Source organism: Ranitomeya variabilis, chromosome 3 (genome assembly GCF_051348905.1).
Source record: "Ranitomeya variabilis isolate aRanVar5 chromosome 3, aRanVar5.hap1, whole genome shotgun sequence".
Lineage (NCBI taxonomy): Eukaryota > Metazoa > Chordata > Amphibia > Anura > Dendrobatidae > Ranitomeya > Ranitomeya variabilis.
The window spans coordinates 503793677-503818168 of NC_135234.1; the positions used below are offsets into that span (position 1 = coordinate 503793677).

The following is a 24492-nucleotide window of genomic DNA, read 5'->3' on the forward strand; positions in this document are numbered from 1 at the left end:
CTGACAACTTAGGGGCTCCACAAATGTCGCCCGCAAACTATTCCAGCAAAATCTGTGCTCCAAAAGCCAAAAAGCACTCCTTCCTTCTCAGCTGTGACATGTAGCCCCCCTGAGGAAGCGGTAACAATTACACGTGAAACGCGCGTTGGGGTAAGGTACGGGACTCCTGCACATATGGGTAATTATCCCTTTATTTAATCACATTTTATCCTGCATGAATTTACAAAGATGTATAGTGATTAAATTATCACCAATATAAGCGCACTATTGTTAGTCACTGCAAATCTGAGATATATGCACTTATTTGGCAGCAATTGAAACACATGCTGTCCATTTGCGGAAATCTCTCGATTTTGTGGCTATTACGCATGTCCCGCCTTGGACTCCTGGGGCATTGATTGTATCCATGGATGTAGTCACAATTTTATTGTAAACCATATACTGTAAAAAATTTTGTGACAACCGAAATTTTATGTGGAAATTAGCGATAGATTTTTTAATAAATAATGTTGTTTTGTAATTTATTGGCTATTTTTGACTCTTGTTTCTCCTGTTATAAAACTGTAGTATCTGCAGACATTTGGGGCATCACCGCATTCGGGAGAAATTATGTTATATTTCCACATCATAATGTTATACAATTATGTGATGCACCTGTGGGTTCAAAATACTCACTACACCCCAAGATGAAATGCTGAAGAAGTGAAGCTTCCGATATTGGGTCACCTGAGGGGGTTTCTGCTGATCTGTCACCTCAGGGGCTCAGTTAATAGAGCCCACAATCTATTCAAACAGCACCTGCGTCCTAAAAGCCAAGTAGAGCTCCTTCCAATCCGAGCCCTGCCGTGTGCTGAAAGAGTAGTATATGACCACATATGGGGCACTGCCAGGTTCGGTAAAAATTGCATTACAAACTACTGGTTCATTTTCTCCTATTACCCCTCGTCGAAATTATAAATTTGGTGCCAAAACAGTATTTAATGGAATAAATGTAATTTTTTGTTTTCACATCTAAATGTTATAAAGTTTTGTGCATCACCTGTAGGTTAAAATTGCTCAGTACACCCCTAGATGAAATTCTTAAGTGGTCTATTTCCAAAATCGGGTCACTTGTGGGGGGCTTTGTACTGTTTTAATATGTCAGGAGCTGTGCAAATGCAACACAGCATTCACAATCTATTCCAGACAAATTTACCCTCTAAAAACTAAATAGCTCTCTTTACTTGCCTGAACAGCAGATTTTGACCACAAATGGGGTATCTTCGTGTTCGGAAGAAATTGCACAACAATTTATAGTATCTGTTTTACCTATTATGCATTGTGAAAATTGCAAATTTGGGGCTAAAATAACATTATAACAGAAAAAACACGTAATTTTCGTTTTCACATCCTTTAAAAAAGATGAATTCGTTAATGGGTCTAGTTTCCAAAATGTGATCACTTGTATGGCCAAGTTGCTTTGGTACCTCAGGGTGTCACAACTCTGTTGCTAGGTGTCACGGGATCAAGGGCTCCTTCCTTGTCCCTAACGCTAGGAGCGCCCTAGCTCGCCCTGTTCCCCGGATTACTTCTGATGGTGAAGATGCCGTGGACACCAATCCACTCCTTAGCTCCTAAATCCGCATTCAGTCTATACACTTACTCCACCCAGGGAAGAGGGGAATAGTAGTACCATAGTACACCAATCGGACTAAAGAGGTAATATGAACAGGGGAAATAAAAAATACCTAACATACAAATATACTCACACATATAACAAAGAAATGCACTGGGAAGAGGAGAATGGGGTTAAACCAAAGAAGAAGAAAGGGAATTGTCACACACTCCAAACTTAGCAACAGTCTGTTAGGACTGGCGGAACGCACCAAGTAAAAGATGTAATAATATTGGTGCGTTCGCAGTCCGGGGTCCACCGTGCAGGTGAAAACCCGCTGCTAGCAAATGGCGGCGCTATATGGCGGTGGAAGCGAACCCTGCTAAGCCACAGGTCCGCAATACCGCACAAATGAGTGCAAGCAAGGAGTCGGCGAACTCAATCCCAAGACTCAGGGTAGAAGTCCGTACAACTTGCTCACCACACCGCAACTGGGTGTGTAGGTATAGTAAGAGCACCGAAGTGCGAACTGTGCCGTGCTGGCAGACACCACTAGTACCCGGACGTGGGTTAAGAAGAACACTACTGGCGCGTGGCGCCGCACTGCCGGTCACAGCGATAGACGCTGACTCGTGTGTAACACGTGGAGTGTTTAGTCGGGCGCTAGGTAGCAGCCATACACCTTACGCGATCTTTCATACAATAGGGTAGGGGTATTTAATGAACGACTTGCACTCACAACAAACACACGTATACAAATGTACACTAGCGCATGGCCGTGTGGCCATGCGAGCCTTATATAGCTGCAGCAAGTAAAAGACCTTCCTAAAAGGACCAATGAGAGACTGTCATACCAGAGCATGTGACCCTAAATCTCCACTGAGAGATCTTGCCCTGGGCATGCTCAGTGTGTGCAAAGCAAGACTTAGCCTTTGCACTTAAAGGACCTTCCTGAAAGGACCAATGGACTTAGCTGCAGTGTCTGACCATGTGACCCTCGATCTCCACTGAGAGATCTCACTCAGGGCATGCTCAGAACGAGAAAAGCAGGACTTAGTACCAGAAGCGTCTATTCGCCGCTGCCCAGCACTGACTTCAATGGCAGAAGCCGGAGAAGCAGCAGTAACTCTTTGTACAGAGCGGGACTGAGCAAGACGCTGGGACCGACATCTCCGCTGAGCAGGCTCCACTGCGGCAGGAGAAGAATGGGAGACCGCAGCAGAGACGGCCCGAGATTCCCCCTGTGCAGAAGCGGGAACTCGACCCCTAACATTACCCCCCTCCTAGGGGCCCCCCCCCTTGGACCTCGCTAGGCTCGAAGTGTTAAGATCCCAGTGGCTTAGGATCACAAATCTAACCAGCTAAGTCAGAGATAATAGGACGAGCTCTGGGGATGTGGTAACTGGACTGACCGCAAAACCTGATCCTAACCAAACACACTAAAGGTAGCCGTGGAATGTATCCTGAAATCCTAGACGTCTCTTCACAGCCTGAGAAACTGACTACCCCTAAAGAGAAAGTACAGACCTCACTTGCCTCAGAGAAATAACCCCAAAGATATAGAAGCCCCCACAAATAATAACGGTGAGTTAAGAGGAAAAGACAAACGCAGAGATGAAACAGATTAAGCAAATGAGGCCCGCTAACGCTAGATAGCAGAAAATAGCAAGGGATCTGTGCGGTCAGTAAAAAACCCTATGCAAAAATATCCACGCAGAGAATGCGAGAACCCCCACACCGACTAACGATGTGGGGGGAGCAACTCAGCACCCCAGAGCACCAGCAAGCAGGGAAATCACGTATTAGCAAGCTGGACTAAACACATCATATACTAGGACACATCTTGAACACAGATGAGCAAAAATAAGCAAACAAAACTTAGCTTCTCTTGGAGAGACTGATAACGGATGTAGACAGGAGCAATCAGAATAGCACTGAATACAATGACAGCAGGCATGAACTGAGAGTCCAAGTGAGCTTAAATAGAAAACCAGACCACAGATAACGAGACAGCTGATGCCAGTCACAAACCTGCAGAAAGACAGCACTCACACAGTACCACTTGTGACCACAAGAGGGAGCCCAGAAATAGAGTTCACAACACGAAGGCAGCAATAAGCTGCGGAGCCCGAATGTGCTCAGCAGGCTCCCAAGACCTGTCCTCAGGACCACAGCCCTTCCAATCCACCAGATAAAATTTTTTGCCACGTACCACCTTGTATCCCAGAATGGCATTCACCTCGTAATCGTCCGTAGACGAACCTGATTTCCCAGCAGATGACTCGGAAAACCGGGACATGTATACGGGCTTCAAAAGGGACACATGAAAGGTGTCGGTGATACCTAGGCGAGGCGGAAGGGCTAAACGGTAGACCACGGGATTAACCCGTTCGAGGACCTTAAAAGGACCTAAGTGGCGAGGTGCAAACTTTGTAGACTCAACTCGCAGCCTGATGTTACGGGCGGAGAGCCACACTAAGTCGCCAGGAGCAAAGGTCGGAGCGGGGCGCCGATGTGCATCGACGGAGGACCTCATTCTCTCCTTGGAAGCCCGAATGGCATCCTGAGTGCGATCCCAAATGTCCCGCGCTTCCACATCCCAGTCTGCCACCCTGGAATCGGCGGAGGACACGGGCATGGGCACAGGTACCCGCGGATGCTGACCATAGTTAAGGAGGAATGGGGTCTGTCCAGTGGAGTCGGCTACAGCGTTGTTCAGAGCAAACTCCGCCCACGATAGCAAAGATGCCCAGTCATCTTGCCTAGCAGAGACAAAATGTCGCAGATATGTGACCAAGGTCTGGTTGGCTCTCTCTACCAACCCATTCGTCTCGGGATGATAGGCAGAAGAGAGATTTAACTCAATACTGAGAAGATGGCAAAGCTCTCTCCAGAACCGAGACACAAACTGGGGACCCCGATCACTGACAATTTTGTCCGGCATACCGTGAAGGCGGAAGATATGCTTAATAAATAACGCTGCCAAGGCCCGTGCAGAAGGTAGCCGAGGAAGCGGCACCAAATGCACCATTTTAGAAAAATGGTCGGTGATTACCCAAATGACGGTACAGCCACGAGACTTGGGCAAACCCACCACAAAGTCCATCCCTTCCATCTCCCAGGGCCTGTCTGCCACCGGCAGAGGGTATAACAAACCAGCTGGCCGTTGGCGGAGAGACTTATTTTTGGCACAAGAGACACATGCCCGAACGTAGTCCCCGACGTCACGAACCATATGTGGCCACCAGTACGTTCTCGCCAGCAACTCAGATGTCCTCTTTGCCCCAAAGTGTCCACCCACTCTGGACGAATGAGCCCAAGAGAAAACCTCCGGTCGCAAATTGATGGGAACAAAAGTCTTGCCCGGAGGCACAGACTCTAGCGAAACCGGAGCTACGGTTCTAAGACTCTCCAAAGGGTCAATAAGCCGAGGCTCCTCTTCGTCATCCTCAGTTGACACAAGGGAGTGAAAGAGGGCGTCAGCACGAATGTTCTTCTCCCCGGCGAGATAATGGAGAGTGAAGTGGAACCGGGAGAAGAACAAGGACCATCTGGCCTGACGAGAATTCAGCCGCTGAGCTGTACGCAAATAGACCAAATTTTTGTGGTCTGTGAAGACTTGGAAGGGAAACCGAGCACCTTCCAAAAGATGTCTCCATTCTGAAAAGGCCAACTTCATTGCTAGCAACTCCCTATCCCCGATGGCGTAATTTCTCTCAGCTGGTGTGAAGGTCTTTGAGAAGAAGAAGCATGGATGCTTCCGACCTTGAGCATCCTTTTGATAGAGAACTGCTCCTGCACCAACGGATGAGGCATCCACCTCCATTAGGAATGGCTTGTCCACATCGGGACGATGTAAGATGGGAGTGCTAGCAAAATGAGACTTTATAGAAGTGAAGGCCTTGGAGACCTCTTCCGACCACAATTTGGGATTCGCTCCTTTCTTGGTGAGGGATACCAAGGGAGCTACCAAAGTTGAGAAGTGGGGAATGAACTGGCGATAGTAATTTATGAACCCCATAAAGCGCTGCACCGCTTTAAGAGAATGGGGTTCTTGCCAGTCCATCACAGCCTGTAGCTTGGCAGGATCCATAGCCAATCCCTGGGCGGAGATGATATAGCCCAGGAAAGGTAAAGACTCCTGCTCAAACACACACTTCTCCAACTTTGCATAAAGAGAATTCGCCCGTAAGAGTTCGAAAACTCTGCCAACATCTCTCCGGTGGGAGTCAATATCTGGAGAGAAGATGAGAATATCATTCAGATAGACTACGACCGAGGTGGAAAGCATATCCCGGAAGATATCGTTGACAAAGTCCTGAAAAACGGCTGGGGCAATACAGAGCCCAAAGGGCATCACCAGATACTCATAGTGCCCATCCCTGGTATTAAAAGCCGTTTTCCATTCGTCCCCCTCACGGATGCGAATCAGGTTGTAGGCACCCCGCAGATCTAGGCCCCCTGTAGGAAGCGGCACACGTAAACGCGAAACGCGCGTTGGGGTACGGGACCGGGACCCAGTTCAGGACATTCTACTATAAATGGGTAACTAATACACCTATCTATGTTTACACAACTAGTATGGACATAATTATGTGGCACATGATGGCGGTATGTACTGTGGCAATTCAGCCGTGCAAGGACATTTAATTCTGCCATGTGCTGCTGATTTTGGGCCTTTACTTTTGTTTGCATGCATTGGACTCTCTTGTGTACTATTGTTTATCTTCCTAATACCTATGTCCTGCTATGTGTCCCGGTTTATGGGTTGCACCATAGTAATCACCGTTTAGTTACCTAGTGAATCTATTTATATTCATGTACTGTGTTGTATATTGGTTTTAAAATGGAATTGATACTAGTCTTATAATAAAGGATATTTTGATTATATCCAGGCTTAATGTGACTCGTTTTTCTCCTGTTTTGGTACCCCGCAGATCTAGTTTGGTGAAAACCTTTGCTCCCCTTAGCCTGTCAAAGAGCTCAGAAATCAGGGGCAAAGGGTATTTATTTTTAATGGTGATGGCATTAAGACCCCTGTAATCGATGCAAGGACGTAATTCCCCGTTCTTCTTCTGTACGAAGAAGAATCCCGCCCCTGCAGGAGACACTGACTTCCTAATGAATCCTCTTGCCAAATTCTCCTGGATGTATTGAGTCATAGCCTCCGTCTCAGGGAGAGAGAGGGGATCTACCCTTCCCCGAGGAGGTTCAGCTCCAGGCAAAAGGTCAATAGGACAGTCGTAGGGGCGATGAGGCGGAAGAGTCTCAGCTGCCTTTTTAGAGAATACGTCTACATAGCACCAATAACATTTGGGAAGAGAATAAAGGTCTGCGGGTACCTCAGTAGAAGAAACCTGTACACACTCACTCACACACCTGCCCATACAAGCCTTACTCCAACCCAATATTCTCCCTGAGGACCACTCAATATGTGGAGAGTGGAAACGGAGCCAGGGTATTCCCAGTAAAATCTCATCCATTCCCTCGGGAAGGACAAGAAGGGAAATAATCTCCTGGTGGGAAGGGGACATGGACAACGAGAAAGGGACAGTCTGGTGTGTGATTTGCAGTGGAAGTGTGGTCCCATTCACAACTCTAACTGTTACAGGTTTAGCGAGCATAACTAATGGTATAGCGTGGCGCAAAGCAAAAGCAGAGGACATAAAATTCCCCTCTGCTCCTGAATCCACACAAAACTCGACTGTTAGAGTGGAAGAGCCTAACAGGATTGTCCCTTTAAAGGACAGTTTGGAGGAAAATGTAGCCGTGTCTAGTGAACCTCCCCCAATGGTTACTAGACGCGATCGTTTCCCGATCGCCGTGGACATTTATTGGCGTAATGTCCTAGTTGATGACAATACTTGCAAACCACGGATACTCGAGCGGCCTGGGACTTAGGTCCCGCTCGAGAAACCTCCATGGCCTCATGGGAGTCGGACGCCAAAACAGGAGACACAAGAGGTCTGGTGAAGGTGGGAGCCAGCCGAAACCTCTGCCTACACTGGGTCCGCTCTAACCTCCGCTCGTGAAAACGGAGATCAATGCAGGTAGATACAGAAATAAGCTCCTCCAGTGTGGTGGGTATCTCCCTGGTGGCCAAGGCATCCTTCACGTGGTCTGCCAGTCCCTTCCAGAACACCGGAATTAGAACTTTGTCTGGCCACTCTAACTCTGAAGATAGAGTCCGGAACTGGATGGAAAACTGGCTGACCACGGACGAGCCCTGAGTAATAGTCAACAACTGGAGCGCGGTATTGTGGGTAACATGAGGTCCTAAGAAGACCTGCTTCAGTGCATCCAGAAAGAGAGGAGCACTCTGTACCACACGATCATCACGCTCCCAAAGTGGCGTTGCCCACTCCAACGCCCTGCCCGACAGGAGAGATAGAATAAATCCCACTTTCGCCCATTCCGTAGGAAAACGTGACACCAGGAGCTCAAGGTGTATGGAGCACTGGCTCACGAATCCGTGACATTGCTTACTGTCACCAGCAAACTTGTCGGGAAGCGGGAGACGGGATAAAGTCGGGGCAGGGGTGGCAGCGGACAAACTGGCTGCGGCTACACTTGCAGCCTGAACAGTGACAGCAGTGACATCCACAGCCGAAGTTGAACGCTCAAGAGCCGCCAACCTTCCCTCCAGCTGCTGGATGTACCGCTGTAAACGCTGATCGTCCGCCATTTACTAGCCAGACCCTGGCGCTAGTGTTCTGTTAGGACTGGCGGAACGCACCAAGTAAAAGATGTAATAATATTGGTGCGTTCGCAGTCCGGGGTCCACCATGCAGGTGAAAACCCGCTGCTAGCAAATGGCGGCGCTATATGGCGGTGGAAGCGAACCCTGCTAAGCCACAGGTCCGCAATACCGCACAAATGAGTGCAAGCAAGGAGTCGGCGAACTCAATCCCAAGACTCAGGGTAGAAGTCCGTACAACTTGCTCACCACACCGCAACTGGGTGTGTAGGTCTAGTAAGAGCACCGAAGTGCGAACTGTGCCGTGCTGGCAGACACCACTAGTACCCGGACGTGGGTTAAGAAGCGCACTACTGGCGCCGCACTGGCGGTCACAGCGATAGACGCTGACTCGTGTGTAACACGTGGAGTGTTTAGTCGGGCGCTAGGTAGCAGCCATACACCTTACACGATCTTTCATACAATAGGGTAGGAGTATTTAATGAACGACTTGCACTCACAACAAACACACGTATACAAATGTACACTAGCGCATGGCCGTGCGGCCATGCGAGCCTTATATAGCTGCAGCAAGTAAAAGACCTTCCTAAAAGGACCAATGAGAGACTGTCATACCAGAGCATGTGACCCTAAATCTCCACTGAGAGATCTTGCCCTGGGCATGCTCAGTGTGTGCAAAGCAAGACTTAGCCTTTGCACTTAAAGGACCTTCCTGAAAGGACCAATGGACTTAGCTGCAGTGTCTGACCATGTGACCCTCGATCTCCACTGAGAGATCTCACTCAGGGCATGCTCAGCACGAGAAAAGCAGGACTTAGTCCCAGAAGCGTCTATTCGCTGCTGCCCAGCACAGACTTCAATGGCAGAAGCCGGAGAAGCAGCAGTAACTCTCTGTACAGAGCGGGACTGAGCAAGATGCTGGGACCGATGTCTCCCCTGAGCAGGCTCCACTGCGGCAGGAGAAGAATGGGAGACCGCAGCAGAGACAGCCCAAGATTCCCCCTGTGCAGAAGCGGGAACTCGACCCCTAACATAGTCACAAATAAACCCACCAAACGCCCTCTCCCATAATAACCAACAACTTCCAGCCATAATCTAGTTCTGACAATGAGTGCTAGCCACGGCTTAGTTTATATAGGAGATGGGAGTGGCTAACAGTGCACAGGTGAGAGCCTAAACACTCCAGGAGCTCTCAACAGTGCAGATTAACCCTGCAATTCCAAAAGAAATTTACACCGTTTAATAAGAAGGTGAAGTGCTTCTAATCAATGCAGTAGTAGGAGAAATCAAAAGCTGCGGTCTTCTGGCTCCTCACTGTCATAGTAAACCCGTAACTCAGGGTCTCTGCAAATACGGCATGATGTCTGCAATTTATTCCAGTCAAATTTACATTCCAAATACCAAATATCGCCTCTTCCCTAGCAAACCCTGCCGTGTGTCCAAACAACTCTTTGATCTGGCGGTACCCGTCTTTTTAAGCATGCATAAAGCGCAGTAGACCACAATTTTGGCATCTTTGAAAAGAGGACACTGCTGAACAGAGGCCAGATGAAGTCCAGAGTAACTCTACTGGATCCCTCGGCAGCTTCATCTGAATCATGTCATTCAGAGATTTAGATAGAAACCACACTGTACGTGCTCAAAATAGAGCACAGAATAAATGTTATCCAAAACGTTATGTAAAATGTTTCCAACAAAAGCTTCAACTCAATCCACAAAAAAAGCAATTTCCCACTCAGGTACATTATCTGTTAATGAAAATACAGGGGGACTCCACAATACTAGTAGAGAAAGGCTCCGGAAAAGTGCTATGGCTCCTTGCAACCCAAAAGAAATTGAGTCAATTTTGCTCTCCGAAATCCAAATGCCTCTCTCTCCCTTCGGGGCCCCACAGTGTGACCAAACCACATTTAGCATGGACACGTTTGGCATTTATGTAGTGATGAGCCTGCTTAATTTACAGGGTCCATGCCAGCAGAAGCACAAGCTTGGCACAATGTACTGGGCACTACAATGGGCATTACAATGTACTGGGCACTACACTGGCATATTTGCAATTCTCACCTAAGAACAGCCTCTGATGTTTGTTTCTAGAAAACACCAATGGAGTCAAAATCATCACTACACCTGTAAGTAAATTCCCAGAGGGGTGTAATTTCCAAAATGGGGGCTTTGTATATGGATGCTATCAATTACAGCCAATTTTTGCACTCCAAAAGCTGAATGGTGCTCCTTTCTTTTTGAGCCCTGCCGTGCACCCAAGCAGTAGTTTTCCACCACATATGGGGTATCGGTGTACTCAGGAGAAACTGTACAACAAATTGTACTGTCCCTTTTCTCCTGTTACCCTTTTAAAAAAGGAGAATTTAGGGCTAAAGCATTATTTTTGTGGGAAAAAGTACATTTTTCATTTTTACTTCCACATTGCTTTAATTCCGGTGAAGCCCCTAAAATGTTAATCAACTGTTAGGGCTAGCGGAACGCACCGAGTAATAGAGATGTTTTTATTGATATTGGTGCGTTCGCAGCCCGGGGTCCACCGTGCAGGAGTACCTGCTGCTAGCAAACGGCGGCACAATATGGCGGTATGGACTCAGTTAATTCACCAAGTAGATGTGAAAGCAAAGCACTGTGCCCTGTTAGACTTCACAGAGGCACAGGCTAACTGCCCAAACAGAGAGCAGTCAGTGGTCACGCATGCACACAAAACTCCTCGCCGGAGGTGCCAGCATTCTAGGGGCTTATTTCAGCCAGGTCCCTGAATACATACAAACACAAACTCCTCGCCGGAGGTGCCAGCATTCTAGGGGCTTATTTCAGCCGGGTCCCTGAACACACTCTCACGTGACCACACTGGTGCAAAGCACATAACAAAGAGCAATACTAGCGCATGGCCGTGCGGCCATGCGAGCCTTAAATAGTTGCAGCACGTACAGGACCTTCCTAGAAGGACCAATGAGAGGCTGCCACAGAGCGTGAGCACCTACAGGACCTTCCTGAAGGACCAATGGCCTTAGCTGCAGTATCTGATCATGTGACCCTCGATCTCCACTGAGAGATCTTACTCTGGGCATGCTCAGAACGAGAAAAGCAGGACTTAGTCCCAGAAGCATCTGCTCGCCGCTGCCCAGCACTGACTTCAATGGCAGAAGCAGGAAAGGCAGCAGTAACTCTTTGTACAGAGTCAGACTGAGCGAGATGCTGGGACCGACATCTTCGCTGAGCAGGCTCCACTGCGGCAGGAGAAGAATGGGAGACCGCAGCGGAGATGGCCCGAGATTCCCCCTGTGCAGAGGCGGGAACTCGACCCCTAACATTACCCCCCCTCCTTGGACCTCACTACGTTCGAAGGCAGCAATGAGCTGCAGAGCCCGAATGTGCTCAGCAGGCTCCCAGGACCTATCCTCAGGACCGTAACCCTTCCAGTCCACCAAATAAATTTTTTTGCCACGAACCACCTTGCACCCCAAAATAGCGTTCACCTCGTAATCGTCCGTAGACGAACCCGATGTCCCAGCAGATGACTCATAAAACCGGGACATGTATACGGGCTTAAGGAGGGACACATGAAAGGTGTCGGTGATACCTAGGCGTGGAGGAAGGGCTAGACGGTAGACCACAGACCACAAGACTTGGAAGGGAAAACGAGCTCCTTCCAAGAAATGTCTCCACTCCGAGAACGCCAAATTCATGGCTAGCAACTCCCTGTCCCTGATGGAATAATTCCTCTCTGCTGGTGAGAAGGTCTTAGAAAAGAAGAAGCAAGGATGCTTCCGACCTTGAGCATCCTTTTGGAAGAGGACTGCTCCAGCACCAACAGATGAGGCATCCACCTCCATGATAAATGGCTTATCTACATCGGGGCGATGTAGGATGGGAGCGCTAGCGAAGTGTGACTTTATGGAGTTAAAGGCCTTGGAGACCTCCTCAGACCACAATTTGGGATTTGCCCCCTTCTTGGTGAGGCCAACCAAGGGAGCTACCAAAGTTGAGAAGTGTGGAATGAACTGGCGATAATAATAATTAATGAACCCCATAAAGCGCTGCACCGCTTTAAGAGAATGGGGTTCCTGCCAGTCCATCACAGCCTGTAGTTTGGCAGGATCCATAGCCAATCCCTGGGCAGAGATGGCAGAGATGATATAGCCTAGGAAAGGTAAGGACTCCGGCTCGAACATACACTTCTCCAACTTGGCATAGAGGGAGTTTGCCCGTAGGAGGTCGAAGACTTTGCAAACATCTCTCCGGTGGGAGTCAGTATCTGGAGAGTAGATGAGAATATCATCCAGATAGACTACGACCGAGGTGGTGAGCATATCCTGGAAGATGTCATTCACAAAGTCTTGGAAAATGGCTGGGGCATTACAGAGCCCAAAGGGCATCACCAGATATTCATAGTGCCCATCCCTGGTGTTAAAAGCCGTCTTCCATTCGTCCCCCTCACGGATGCGAATCAGGTTGTAAGCACCCCGCAGATCTAGTTTAGTAAACACCCTTGCTCCCCGAAGCCTATCGAAGAGCTCAGATATCAAGGGCAAAGGATACTTATTCTTAACGGTGATGGCGTTAAGACCCCTGTAGTCTATACATGGACGCAGTTCCCCATTCTTCTTCTGCACGAGGAAGAACCCTGCCCCAGCAGGTGACACTGACTTCCTGATGAACCCTCTTGCCAGATTCTCTTGAATGTACTGAGACATTGCCTCCATCTCCGGGAGAGATAACGGATAAACTCGACCCCGGGGATGCTCAGCACCAGGCAAGAGATCAATAGGACAGTCATAGGGGCGATGGGGCGGCAGGGTCTCCACCGCCTTTTTGGAGAACACGTCTGCATAAGACCAATATTGCTTGGGGAGAGAGGATAGATCTGCAGTTACCTCTGTAGTCGCAACCTGAACGCACTCCCTCTGACACCTACCCCCACAAGATTCACCCCATCCCAGAATTCTGCCTGAGGACCACCCGATATGAGGAGAGTGGTACCGTAGCCCAAGTATCCCCAACAGGACCTCATCAATTCCCTCAGGAATGACGAGCAGAGATATAATCTCCTGATGGGATGGCGACATGGACAGAGTAAGAGGGATGGTCTGGTGTGTTATCTGTGAGGGCAGTGTCGACCCATTCACCACTCGTACCATTACTGGTTGAGCTAGCATAACCAGGGGTATTGCGTGACGTTGGGCGAAGGCAGAAGACATAAAATTGCCCTCCGCCCCAGAATCCACGCAGAGCTCTACCGAGTGGGAGAATGAGCCTATAATAATTGTCCCCTTAAAGGACAATTTGGAGGCAAACGTCGCCGTGTCTAGTGTACCTCCACCTACTACCACTAGACGCTGACGTTTCCTCAACCGCTGGGGACATCTGGTGGCAAGATGTCCTGACTGCTGGCAAACATGACAGACCTTGAGTGCACAAGCGGTCCGGGACTTAGATCCCGCTTGTGACACTTCCATGGCTTCATGTGACTCAGGAACCAGGACCGGAGATTCCAGAGGTTTGGCGAAGGTGGGAGCCAGCCGAAACCTCTGCCTACACTGGGCTCGCTCTAACCTCCAACGGAGGTTAAAACGGAGGTCAATTCGAGTAGAGACAGTTATTAACTTCTCCAGTGTGGCAGGAATCTCCCTAGTGGCCAGAGCGTCCTTAACGTGATCAGCCACGCCCCTCCAAAATATGGGGATAAGGGCTTTATCCGACCACTCCAGCTCAGAAGCTAAAGAACGAAAGCGGACGGCAAAATGGCTGACCAAGGACTCACCCTGAGTTAATGCCAGCAGTTGGAGCGCCGTGTCATGGGTGACTTGAGGTCCTAAAAAGACCTGTTTCAGAGTGCTCAGGAACAGCGGAGCTCTCTGCACATGATCGCCACGCTCCCACAGCGGCGTAGCCCATTCCAACACCCTGTCTGACAAGAGAGACAGAATAAATCCCACCTTAGCCCGTTCAGTGGGAAAACGTGCAGCCAGGAGCTCGAGGTGAATAGAGCACTGACTCACAAATCCCCTACAAGATTTGCTATCTCCAGAAAATTCGGGAGGCGAGATAGTGTCAGACCAGGGGTGGCAGTGGACAAGGTTGCTGCAGCCACGCTAGCAGCCTGTACAGCAACTGTGGTAACATCCACAGCTGAGGTTGAGCTCTCGAGAGCCGCCAACCTACCCTCCAGCTGCTGGATATACCGCAAGGATTGCTGAATGTCCGCCATTTACTAGCCAGACCCTGGCGCTAGTATTCTGTTAGGGCTAGCGGAACGCACCGGGTAAATAGAGATGTTTTTATTGATATTGGTGCGTTCGCAGCCCGGGGTCCACCGTGCAGGAGTACCTGCTGCTAGCAAATGGCGGCACTATATGGCGGTATGGACTAACTCAGTTAATTCACCGAGTAGCCGTGAAAGCAAAGCACTGTGCCCTGTTAGACTTCACAGAGGCACAGGCTAACTGCCCAAACAGAGAGCAGTCAGTGGTCACGCATGCACACAAAACTCCTCGCCGGAGGTGCCAGCATTCTAGGGGCTTATTTCAGCCAGGTCTCTGAATACATACAAACACAAATTCCTCGCCGAAGGTGCCAGCATTTTAGGGGCTTATTTCAGCCGGGTCCCTGAACACACTCTCACGTGACCACACTGGCGCAAAGCACATAACAAAGAGCAATACTAGCGCATGGCCGTGCGGCCATGCGAGCCTTAAATAGTTGCAGCACGTACAGGACCTTCCTAGAAGGACCAATAAGAGGCTGTCACAGAGCGTGAGCACCTACAGGACCTTCCTGAAGGACCAATGGCCTTAGCTGCAGTATCTGATCATGTGACCCTCGATCTCCACTGAGAGATCTTACTCTGGGCATGCTCAGAACGAGCAGGACTTAGTCCCAGAAGCGTCTGCTCGCCACTGCCCAGCACTGACTTCAATGGCAGAAGCAGGAAAGGCAGCAGTAACTCTTTGTATAGAGTCAGACTGAGCGAGACGCTGGGACCGACGTCTCCGCTCAGCAGGCTCCACTACGGCAGGAGAAGAATGGGAGACCGCAGCGGAGATGGCCCGAGATTCCCCCTGTGCAGAGGCGGGAACTTGACCCCTAACATCAACTTCTTGAATGTATTTTTGAGCAATTTGAGGGGTGTAGTTTTTAAAATGGTGTCACCTTTGGGTATTTTCTGTCACATAGGTCCCTCAAAGTCATTTCAAATGGGATGTGGTCCCTTAAAAAATTGTTTTTGTAAATTTTGTTGGAAAAATGAGAAATTGCTGATAAAGCCCTTTTACTTCCTAACAAAAAACAATTATGTGTTAAAAATGATGATTATGTAAAGTAGACATGTGGGAAATGTTATTTCTTAACTATTCTGTGTGGTATAGCTATTTGGTTTAAGGGCATAAAAATTAAATGTTTAAAAATTGCAAAATTTACAAATTTTTCGTATGTTAGTGGTAAATTCTTGTCGAAATGACTTGCGTTTATTTATGAAGTACAATATGTCACGAAAAAACAACCTCAGTATTACTGGGATATGTTGACGCGTTCCAGAGTTCTAACCTCATAAAGTGACACTAGTCAGAATCAAAAAACTTGGTCTTCTGACGAAGGTGAAAAGATGCTTTCAGGTGAAGGCAGTTCTGACCGTGGCTTTTAACCTTTTAACTGCCACTGTCAATCTCTGACAGAGGCATTTAACAAACAACAGGAAAGAGCGCAAGATTCCACAGGCCCATTTGCGCACCCAAGACGTGATTGTTGAGCGCCAATGAATTGTCATGACTTTCGGGAGTCAGCTGATGACCCCCGTGCTGTCATTATGATCCCCCTGTGAAAGCCTGTCTGGCGCTCATAGGAGATCATGATTTTAGCTATACATAGCAGGCAATAGTAAGGATTAGTGAAATGAAAAACAAGAATATAACCTAGAAGAACTCCCATATAAATAATGTTGGCCACATACCTTCCTGATGTTTGCAGACTTAATTCACTCATCATTGTTAAAGTCTCAGCCTTGTGTGGAAAATAGCACACAACATGTAGAGGACAATGGCTATTTTCCATGGTTTGCTTCAATTGTTGTATCTTTGCCACCGGAGCATCACCAACAGAAAAATAGTAAATTGCATCAACCTGCAACATAAAACACATCTCTAAATATATTACATATGTCAAAGACCCTGTTCCATCTGAGCTGTTTTCTCTTGAATATGTCAAAGAACCTGTTCCATCTGAGCTGTTTTCTCTTGACAAAAAATAGTTAATATAATATATGGCTACGTTCACACGACCGTAAAAACAAAGTCATCTGCTTGTCAACCAGAAAAAAATGGACGATTTTTGATCTTTATTGTCATCCCTAGGATATCCTTTTAGCATTAATTTTTGTACATCAGCACTAAATAAAATTTATAAGACCAAATAAATTTTCCTCTGTTAATAATTCCAAAGTATCCGTATAAACTGGATGTTGCATGGTTGATCCGTATGATTTTTTTTTTCATACTGTAATGCAGCGGGGTTGGTGCAGTGTGACAGATAGGCAGGGACCACAGGAAAGTTAACAGCAGGTGTGTTTAATATCCACAGAACTCACACAGTGCACAGCACACGGTATCCTCCAGATCACAGCCAGGGCCTCACAACAGTCTGTACACAAGACAGGTTGCCGAGGGTAACTGCACCACCGTATCACGCTGTGGGGTGCCAGGCATTCGCTGCTCTTGGCTCTGTGTTAGCTCACACAGGCTGGATGCTGCAGAGCAACATGCTCTGCTACTTGCAAACAAACACTGACACACCCAAACCCTATACTGCAGGGTTTTTAACTGGAATCTGTGGCCATGGGCCACCTATTAGACACCCTCTAGGAGGAAGCGGACTGCCCCACTACCATCCTGTAGTCCGCTTCAAAAATAAAAGCCCTTACCGGAGTTTCCTGAACATTAGCTTGGACAAATAGCTTGACCAGGTCCACACTTACTTTTACTTTGCCTTGTGATTCACAGGCGTCCTGCTATGAATACAAGGCACTCCAGCAGGTCTAACAGGACTCCGTCCGCATCCTGGGGGATATATATCGACAATCGCATATGATCCCCCTCACTGCCTCACATATCCCCCCCTCGGTTCAAACTTGTGGGGTTGAACACTTGTCACCATACAGGTAGCCCATGACAGGGCATCCGCATTTCCCTGAGATTTCCCCGCCCGATGTTCAATGGTGAAATTACAATTCTGCAGGGATAGAAATCATCTGGTGACCCAAGCATTCCTCTCCTTGGCATTCCTCATCCTTACCAAGGGTGAATGATCTGTCACCAAATGAAACAGTCGACCGTGTAAATAATAGTGCAGGGACTCCAAAGCCCACTTAGTGGCAAGGCACTCTTTCTCCACTACGCTATAATTTTTCCCAGACCGGGTGAGTTTTCTACTTAGGTAGGTGACTGGACGTTCCTCCCCGTTCACCTCCTGCGACAAGATCACTCCTAGGCCCATGTTAGAGGCATCCGTCTGTATGATGTAGCATTTCTGGAAGTTGGGGCTAATGAGGACAGGCTATCCGCACAGCTCCACCTTCATGGATTGATACACTTCCTCCGACTGGGGGTTCCACCAAACCATGACCGACTTCTTTCCCTTGAGGAGATTGGTGTTGTTCTCCCCTAAAAATTAGGTATAAACCTCCGGTAATACCCAACGATTCCGAGAAACGCTCTCACCTGTTTGGTCGTAACAGGTAGGTGCCAGTTCTGAATGGCCTCGATTTTATTTATTTGGGGTTTGATAAGCCGTGGGGTTATCACATATCGCAAGTACCGGGCTTCCTCAAGCCCAGTACATCACCTGAGTGAATAAGAACAAACGGAGTCCAAAAATAGGGAAAAAAAAACAGCTGCACCGCCCCAACCCCAGCCCGAAATGTACTGATTTATATAAGCCAGTATTCTGATGCCTGCTCTGTGCATATACCTTTGCAGCAGGGCCGGCCCGAACGTATAGGCGAACTAGGAGGCCGCCTAGGGCACCGACCCTAAGGGGGCGCCAGAGAAAAAATAGAAAAAATTATAAAAAATCTTTTCAAAAGGCAAAAGGAGTATGGAGTGGAGCTGAATGTGTATGAGGTGTATGGAGCGGAGCCGTGTGTGTATGAGGTGTACGGAGCGGAGTCGTGTGTATGAGGTGTACGGAGCGGAGTTGTGTGTGTATGAGGTGTATGGAGCGGAGCTAAATGCATACGAGGTGTACGGAGCGGAGTCGCGTGTGTACGAGGTGTATGGAGCGGAGCGCGTGTGTACGGAGCAAAGCCGCGAGTGTAGGAGTAGCTATGTGTGGCCATTATACGGTACGAAGTATCATGTGCGGCCAATGTACAGTATGGAGCATCATGTGTGGTCATTATACAGTATGGAGCATCATGTGTGGCCATTATACAGTATGGAGCATCATGTGTGACCATTATACAGTATGGAGCACTGTGTGGCCATATTTTTTTGTTTATAATTATTCTTTATGAAACAGTGTGATCAGCAGTGCTAAATGGGTGTGGTTGGGATGTGGATATGGGTGTGGCTAGTTATGAATGGGTGTGGTCAGAGGCGCGGCCTAAAATTTGCGCGCCGCAAATTTTGTCCCTCTTTCCCATCTTCAAAAGTTGGGAGGTATGTTAAAAGTAGTAGGGGCGCAACAAAATAGTTTCGCCTAGGGCGCCGTAATCTCTCGGGCCGGCCCTGCTTTGCAGATATTTATAACATGTGCAATGTGATTATGTGTGATGGAATCATAGGCAGTAATTTATAGCCATATGGAATATATAGAACTGTTTGGTCCTGTTTTGTATTTCTAAATTTACATTGCATTATTTATTGTTCCGATATCTTTGCCCCTTGTTGACTTCTATATTATGTGCAATTGATCATAGGCAGGAAATTGTAGCCACAGGAAATATATTGGACTGCTCAGTCCTTTTCAATATATTCATGTTTACATTGCACTTAGCACTTTCTATATAATGTTTGGGCAATTATATTGAAACATACATAGAATTTATATCACTAATGTTGATGTCTTCGAGGACATTTCTTTAGTCGGTGCCAGGGAAGAGAGCGGAGCAGATACGCTCCAGGGATGTCCCCGAGGCCAGCAAGAAGGTCTCAACAGGAAGTCTATACCACCACAGTGTCGGTCACCACCTGGCAAGGCCCATATTCCATTCAGGAGGACCTGAGCACGCCTCTGCACTAGATTAGATGACTGAGCTGTCTATCAAAATACTGACAGCTCAGCACGCCCCTGCACTAGATTGCACAACTGATCTGTCAATCACAGTGTCAAAGACACACTGAGCAGAGAAATCGTGACAGTACAACCTCTTATAGGGGGACCACCTGACTTCCAGGTTTCAAAGGAATCCTAAGATGGAAGGCCCTGACCAAATCAATGGCCTTCACAGAATGATTCGGAAACCATGATTTTTTTTCTTGGGTCCGTATACCCTCCAATGATCAAGATATTGAAGGGAATTTCAGGCCCTAGGAAAATCCACGATCCTCTTCACCTCGTACTCTAAACCTCCATTGACAGAAACTGGAGGCGGTGTGGACTAGACAGACAACAGTGAAGGGACAAACTCTTAACAGCACTATGTGGAACACATCAGGGATATAAAGACACTGAGGAAGTTTTAATCCGCAGGCAAATGGCTTGACTAGCTCCAGAATATCATACGTGTCAATAAATTTAGGACCCAACTTTGCTGATGTTACTTTCAGCTTAATATTTTTGGAAGTTAACCAAACCTTATCCCCTACTTTGAAGACAGGACCCGCCATACATTTTCTATTGGCCTTCCATGTTTGATGAAGTTGAGCCACCCCAATATTCTTTTGAACCTCCCTCCAGACATCCATGTTTCTGTATGGTCACCTGTTCTCCAGGACACCCAGAACTCATCCTAGAGAAAGCATAAAAAAGGGCAAGTTTCCAGTGGACTGATTGACCGACTAAAAGGTAAAATCAGCAAGAGGTAAAAACGAGGACCAGTCCTCTTGTGAGTCGCTACAAAACATCTTAAAATTTGTTCCAACAATTGATTTGTCCTCTCTGTCTGACCGTTAGTTTCAGGGTAGTAAGCAAAGGAGAATTATAAATCAATCCACAATTTCTTATAAAACAGTCCCCAGATTTTGGTAACAAATTGCCCCCCCCCCCCATCTGATACAATGTACAAAGGAATACCATGCAATCTCACCACATGATTGCTAAACAACCTGGAAAGTGTTTCAGCATTAGGTAACCCTGATGAAGGAACAAAGTGAGCTTTTTTACTGAATCGGCCAACTACCACCCAACTAACAGTTTTCTCACTAGACAAAGGCAAATTAGTAATTGAATCCATGAACAAATTAGTCCAGGGTCTTTCTTGAATTGGCAGTGAGCCAATTCTATGGTCGGCTGGTTATGACAGACTTTAGCGCGTGCGCAGTTTTCACAAGCAGAAACAAAATTCTTAATATCATTCTATATGGATGATCACCAAAAAGTCTAGCAATAGCTTTCCATGTAGCAGTAATCCCAAGATGACCACTCAAGACAGAATCTTGAAACTCTGGCAACAAATGCAATCTTTGGTACACCAGCACAAATAATTTGAAACCTGGAGTAGCGGAAGGGGCCAACAACTGGGCTTTACATATCTATGCATCCAACTCCAAGGTTACTATACAAACAACAAAACCCTGAGGAAGAATGGAGGATGGAGCATCTGGAGGAAAGCCTGCGTGATAAAGCATCAGACCTCACATTCTTGGTCTTGGATCCAGGATGTGATTGAAAAATTGAATCTTTAAAATAATAAGGACCATCTGGCTGTCTTGGGGTTAATCATTTAGCTCATTCAATATAGGCAACATTTTTATAATCTGTTACCACCGTAACTTGATGAACTGATGAACTGCTCCCTCCTAAAAATGTCTCCATTCTTCAAGAGCTAATTTAACTGGGAACAACTCGTGATTCCCAACATCATAATGTCTCTAATCAGACATAAATTTCCTACAGAAAAATGCACATGGTCTCAAGTTGATCAGTATTTTGGAAACTTGAGATAATACAGCCCCTACCATGACTTTTGAAGCATCCACCTCCACAATGAATGGTTTCTGGAAATCAGGTTGGATTAAAACTGGAGCAGACATAAAATATTCTTTTGATATATTAAATGTCACAATAGCATCCGGTGACCAAAACTCAATCTATGAAAAACACCAACTAAATTTTCTGGAGTAAATGGTAAATCCTAAAAATGTTGTAATGCTTTTAGCTCACGAGGTTGAACCTAATCAATTATGGCCTGCGCCTTTCCATGATCCAATTAAATCCTTCAGCTGATACAATGGACTCCAGGAACAATATCTCTTGTAAAGAAAAAGTAGATTTCTCTAGTTTAACAAATAAAGAATACTCTCTGAGCTTTCGTAAAACAAAGCTGATATGTTTATGGCGCAAATCCAGATCGGGTGAAAAAATAGAATATCGTTAAGATATACCACAATAAACCTTCCATTACAATCAGAAAAGATATGCGAGGACGCAGATTCAGCTGAAATAAAGCACTGTTGCCGGCAGACTTTTCGACCAGGCCAGGCCGCAATTGTCAAGGGGTCTACGATGCCTTTGGATGTATGAAACAGCCTCATGGGTCGCACCACAGCCTGTGTGTTGGAGACCCCTGTAATTTACCATGTGGATCAGATTTGCCACCTAATCACAGAGTGTACGAACTGGATCCATTGGTTGGGAAAAAATGGAATTAGTCTTACTGGTAATTCGGTTTCTAGGAACCTTCCACGACAGCATAGGAGGTTGTCTCCATGTCTCCACGCCCTAATGGGGGACAGGAAGCACAAAGAGGTTCAAAGCCCTTACAACTCTCCAGTGACTTACAACTAACACCATAGCCCTGGATACCCTAAGATTCCCAGGAATTAACCAAGGAACATAGGGAGAGAAATAGTGATGTCATAGAAGGTTCCTAGAAACCGAACTACTGGTAAGACTAATTCTATTTTCTCTAGTCACCTTCCATGACAGCATAGGAGGAATACCAACCAATTCTCCACCGGGGGCGGGCAACGGCCTGAAGAACTTTTTGGCCAAAGGCTAAATCCCTATTGGACAACAAGTCCAATCTATAGTGTCTGGTAAAAGTATGAAGTGAAGGCCATGTAGCAGCTCTGCAAATCTGCTCGGTGGATGCGCCTGCCCTTTCAGCCCAGGAGGCTGAGGTAGACCTTGTAGAATGACCCAAGAGGGAGGTGTCATATTCTGGGCCAGATATGCTTCAGATATAGCCCTCTTGATCCAATTTGTGATGGTACTCTTCGCCACCTTCTTTACTTTATTTCGATACGATTGATGAACAAATAAATTCTGGTCAACTCCCAATGATTCAGTTTGCTGTAAGTAGTGCAAAATTGTACATCGAACATTGAGAGTATGGAATTCCATCTCCTTTGCATTTGTTGGATTCTGGCAAAAGGAGGGGAGGACAATGTCCTGTGAACGGGGGAAATTGGATACCACCTTGGGCAGAATGGATGGATCAAGATGAAGAACTATACAATCATCTCTGATTATTAAGTAAAGTTCCCTTATAGATAATGCCTGTAATTCCCCTATTCGTTTTTACCGTAGTTATGGTGACTAGGAAAGCTGCTTTGAACGAAAGAAGCTAAGGGGTACAGGAGGACAGGGGTTCAAATGGTGGTTGCGTGAGGCCCTTGAGGACTAAATTTAAATCCCAGGAGGGGATAACAGTCTGAATCCTGGGACGCAGTCTAAGGGCTGACACCATGAACCTTTTAATCCAACGATGGTTAGCTAAATGCTGATCGAATACAGCGCTCAGGGCAGAGACCTGAACCTTCAGAGTACTAGGCTTGAGGCCTAAGTCTAATCCTTTCTGTAAGAAGTCCAATATCTGTGAAATGTTGGGGTGGAAGGGATCTGGTACCTTACGAATGCACCACGATAACAAATGTTTCCACATCTTGTTATAGATGGAATTGGTGACTGGTTTCCTGGACTTTTGTAAGGTAGAAATTACTTTGTCCGAAAGCCCTCGTGCACGCAATACCTGGGACTCAGTAACCAAGCAGCTAAATTCAGTTTTTGATGATCCGGATGATGCAGAGGTCCCTGTGAGAAAAGGTCGGTTCCCAGAGGTAACTGAACTGGACCGTCTACTTGAAGATTGATAATAACGTTGAACCAGCTCCTTCTCGGCCACTAGGATGATTGGGACCTGATCTTCCCAAATCTTCCAAGGAGTCCTCGCCAGCATCAGAAATTGGAGTAAACACTTAGGCTAACTGGAAGTTCCACTGCTGAGCGAAGGCATTCACTCCCCGGAAATTGTCCCTGGGGTTCAGGGAGAAAAAGGCTTCGACCTGTGTATTTTGGGCTGAGGCAAATAGGTCAATCTCTGGCAGACCCCATCTTGCTACCAGCATCTGGAAGATTCCTTGGTTCAGGCTCCATTCTCCCAGCTGTATGTCCTGGTGACTCAGGAAATCTCCCTGGCGGTTGGAAGACCCTTTTAGGTGGAGTGCCGTCAGGGAGAGGTGTTTTTCAGCCCAACAACATATTTGGCTTGAAACGTTCTTCAAGCTGTCGAGCTTCGTGCTCCCCTGATGTCTGAAGTGGGCTACGGTGGTGATGTTGTCCGAATATACTCTGACATGACACCCGGTGACTAGGTTGTCTGCTGCAAGAAGGGCTTCCTCCACTGGCCTCAGCTCTCTGAAGTTGGAGGATGTGTCACCTGTCTCTGGATTCCAGAGTCCCTGGAAAAGAGTATGGAACACTACAGCACCCCAGCCTCTTTTGCTGGCGTCGGTTGTTACCGTGACTAGAGGTGTTTGGGACCAGGTTACACCTGTAACAACCTTGCTGTCATCACTGCATGGCCTCCCATTCCCCACCTGCCCTACACTTACTCACTGCTCCAGGCCATGCTGTGAGTTCTGTCTGCTGCTGGCTCCATGTTGTGTACCTCATGTCTCCTGACTGCTCTTTGCATACTTCCTGGCTGTGTGCATAGGGCATTGCCAGCCAATTGCCATGAGGCCTCAGGTACTTAAGACATCCCCACCCCTAGGGTAGGGCCTGAGCAACGTACTCTGTTAGTCTGTATTTTGTTGCCAGGTCC

General features: G+C 47.3%; 1 protein-coding gene across 2 annotated transcripts in view; it reads right to left on the minus strand.

Moving 5' to 3' along the window:
• Positions 1-24492, minus strand: part of VWA3B (von Willebrand factor A domain containing 3B) — a 353597-nt gene that overhangs the window by 276978 nt on the left and 52127 nt on the right. For both annotated transcript variants that reach the window (XM_077296867.1, XM_077296866.1), the window contains exon 6: positions 16243-16412. In XM_077296867.1, coding sequence (XP_077152982.1) covers positions 16243-16412 — 170 coding nt within the window. The remainder of the gene's footprint in view (positions 1-16242; positions 16413-24492) is intronic.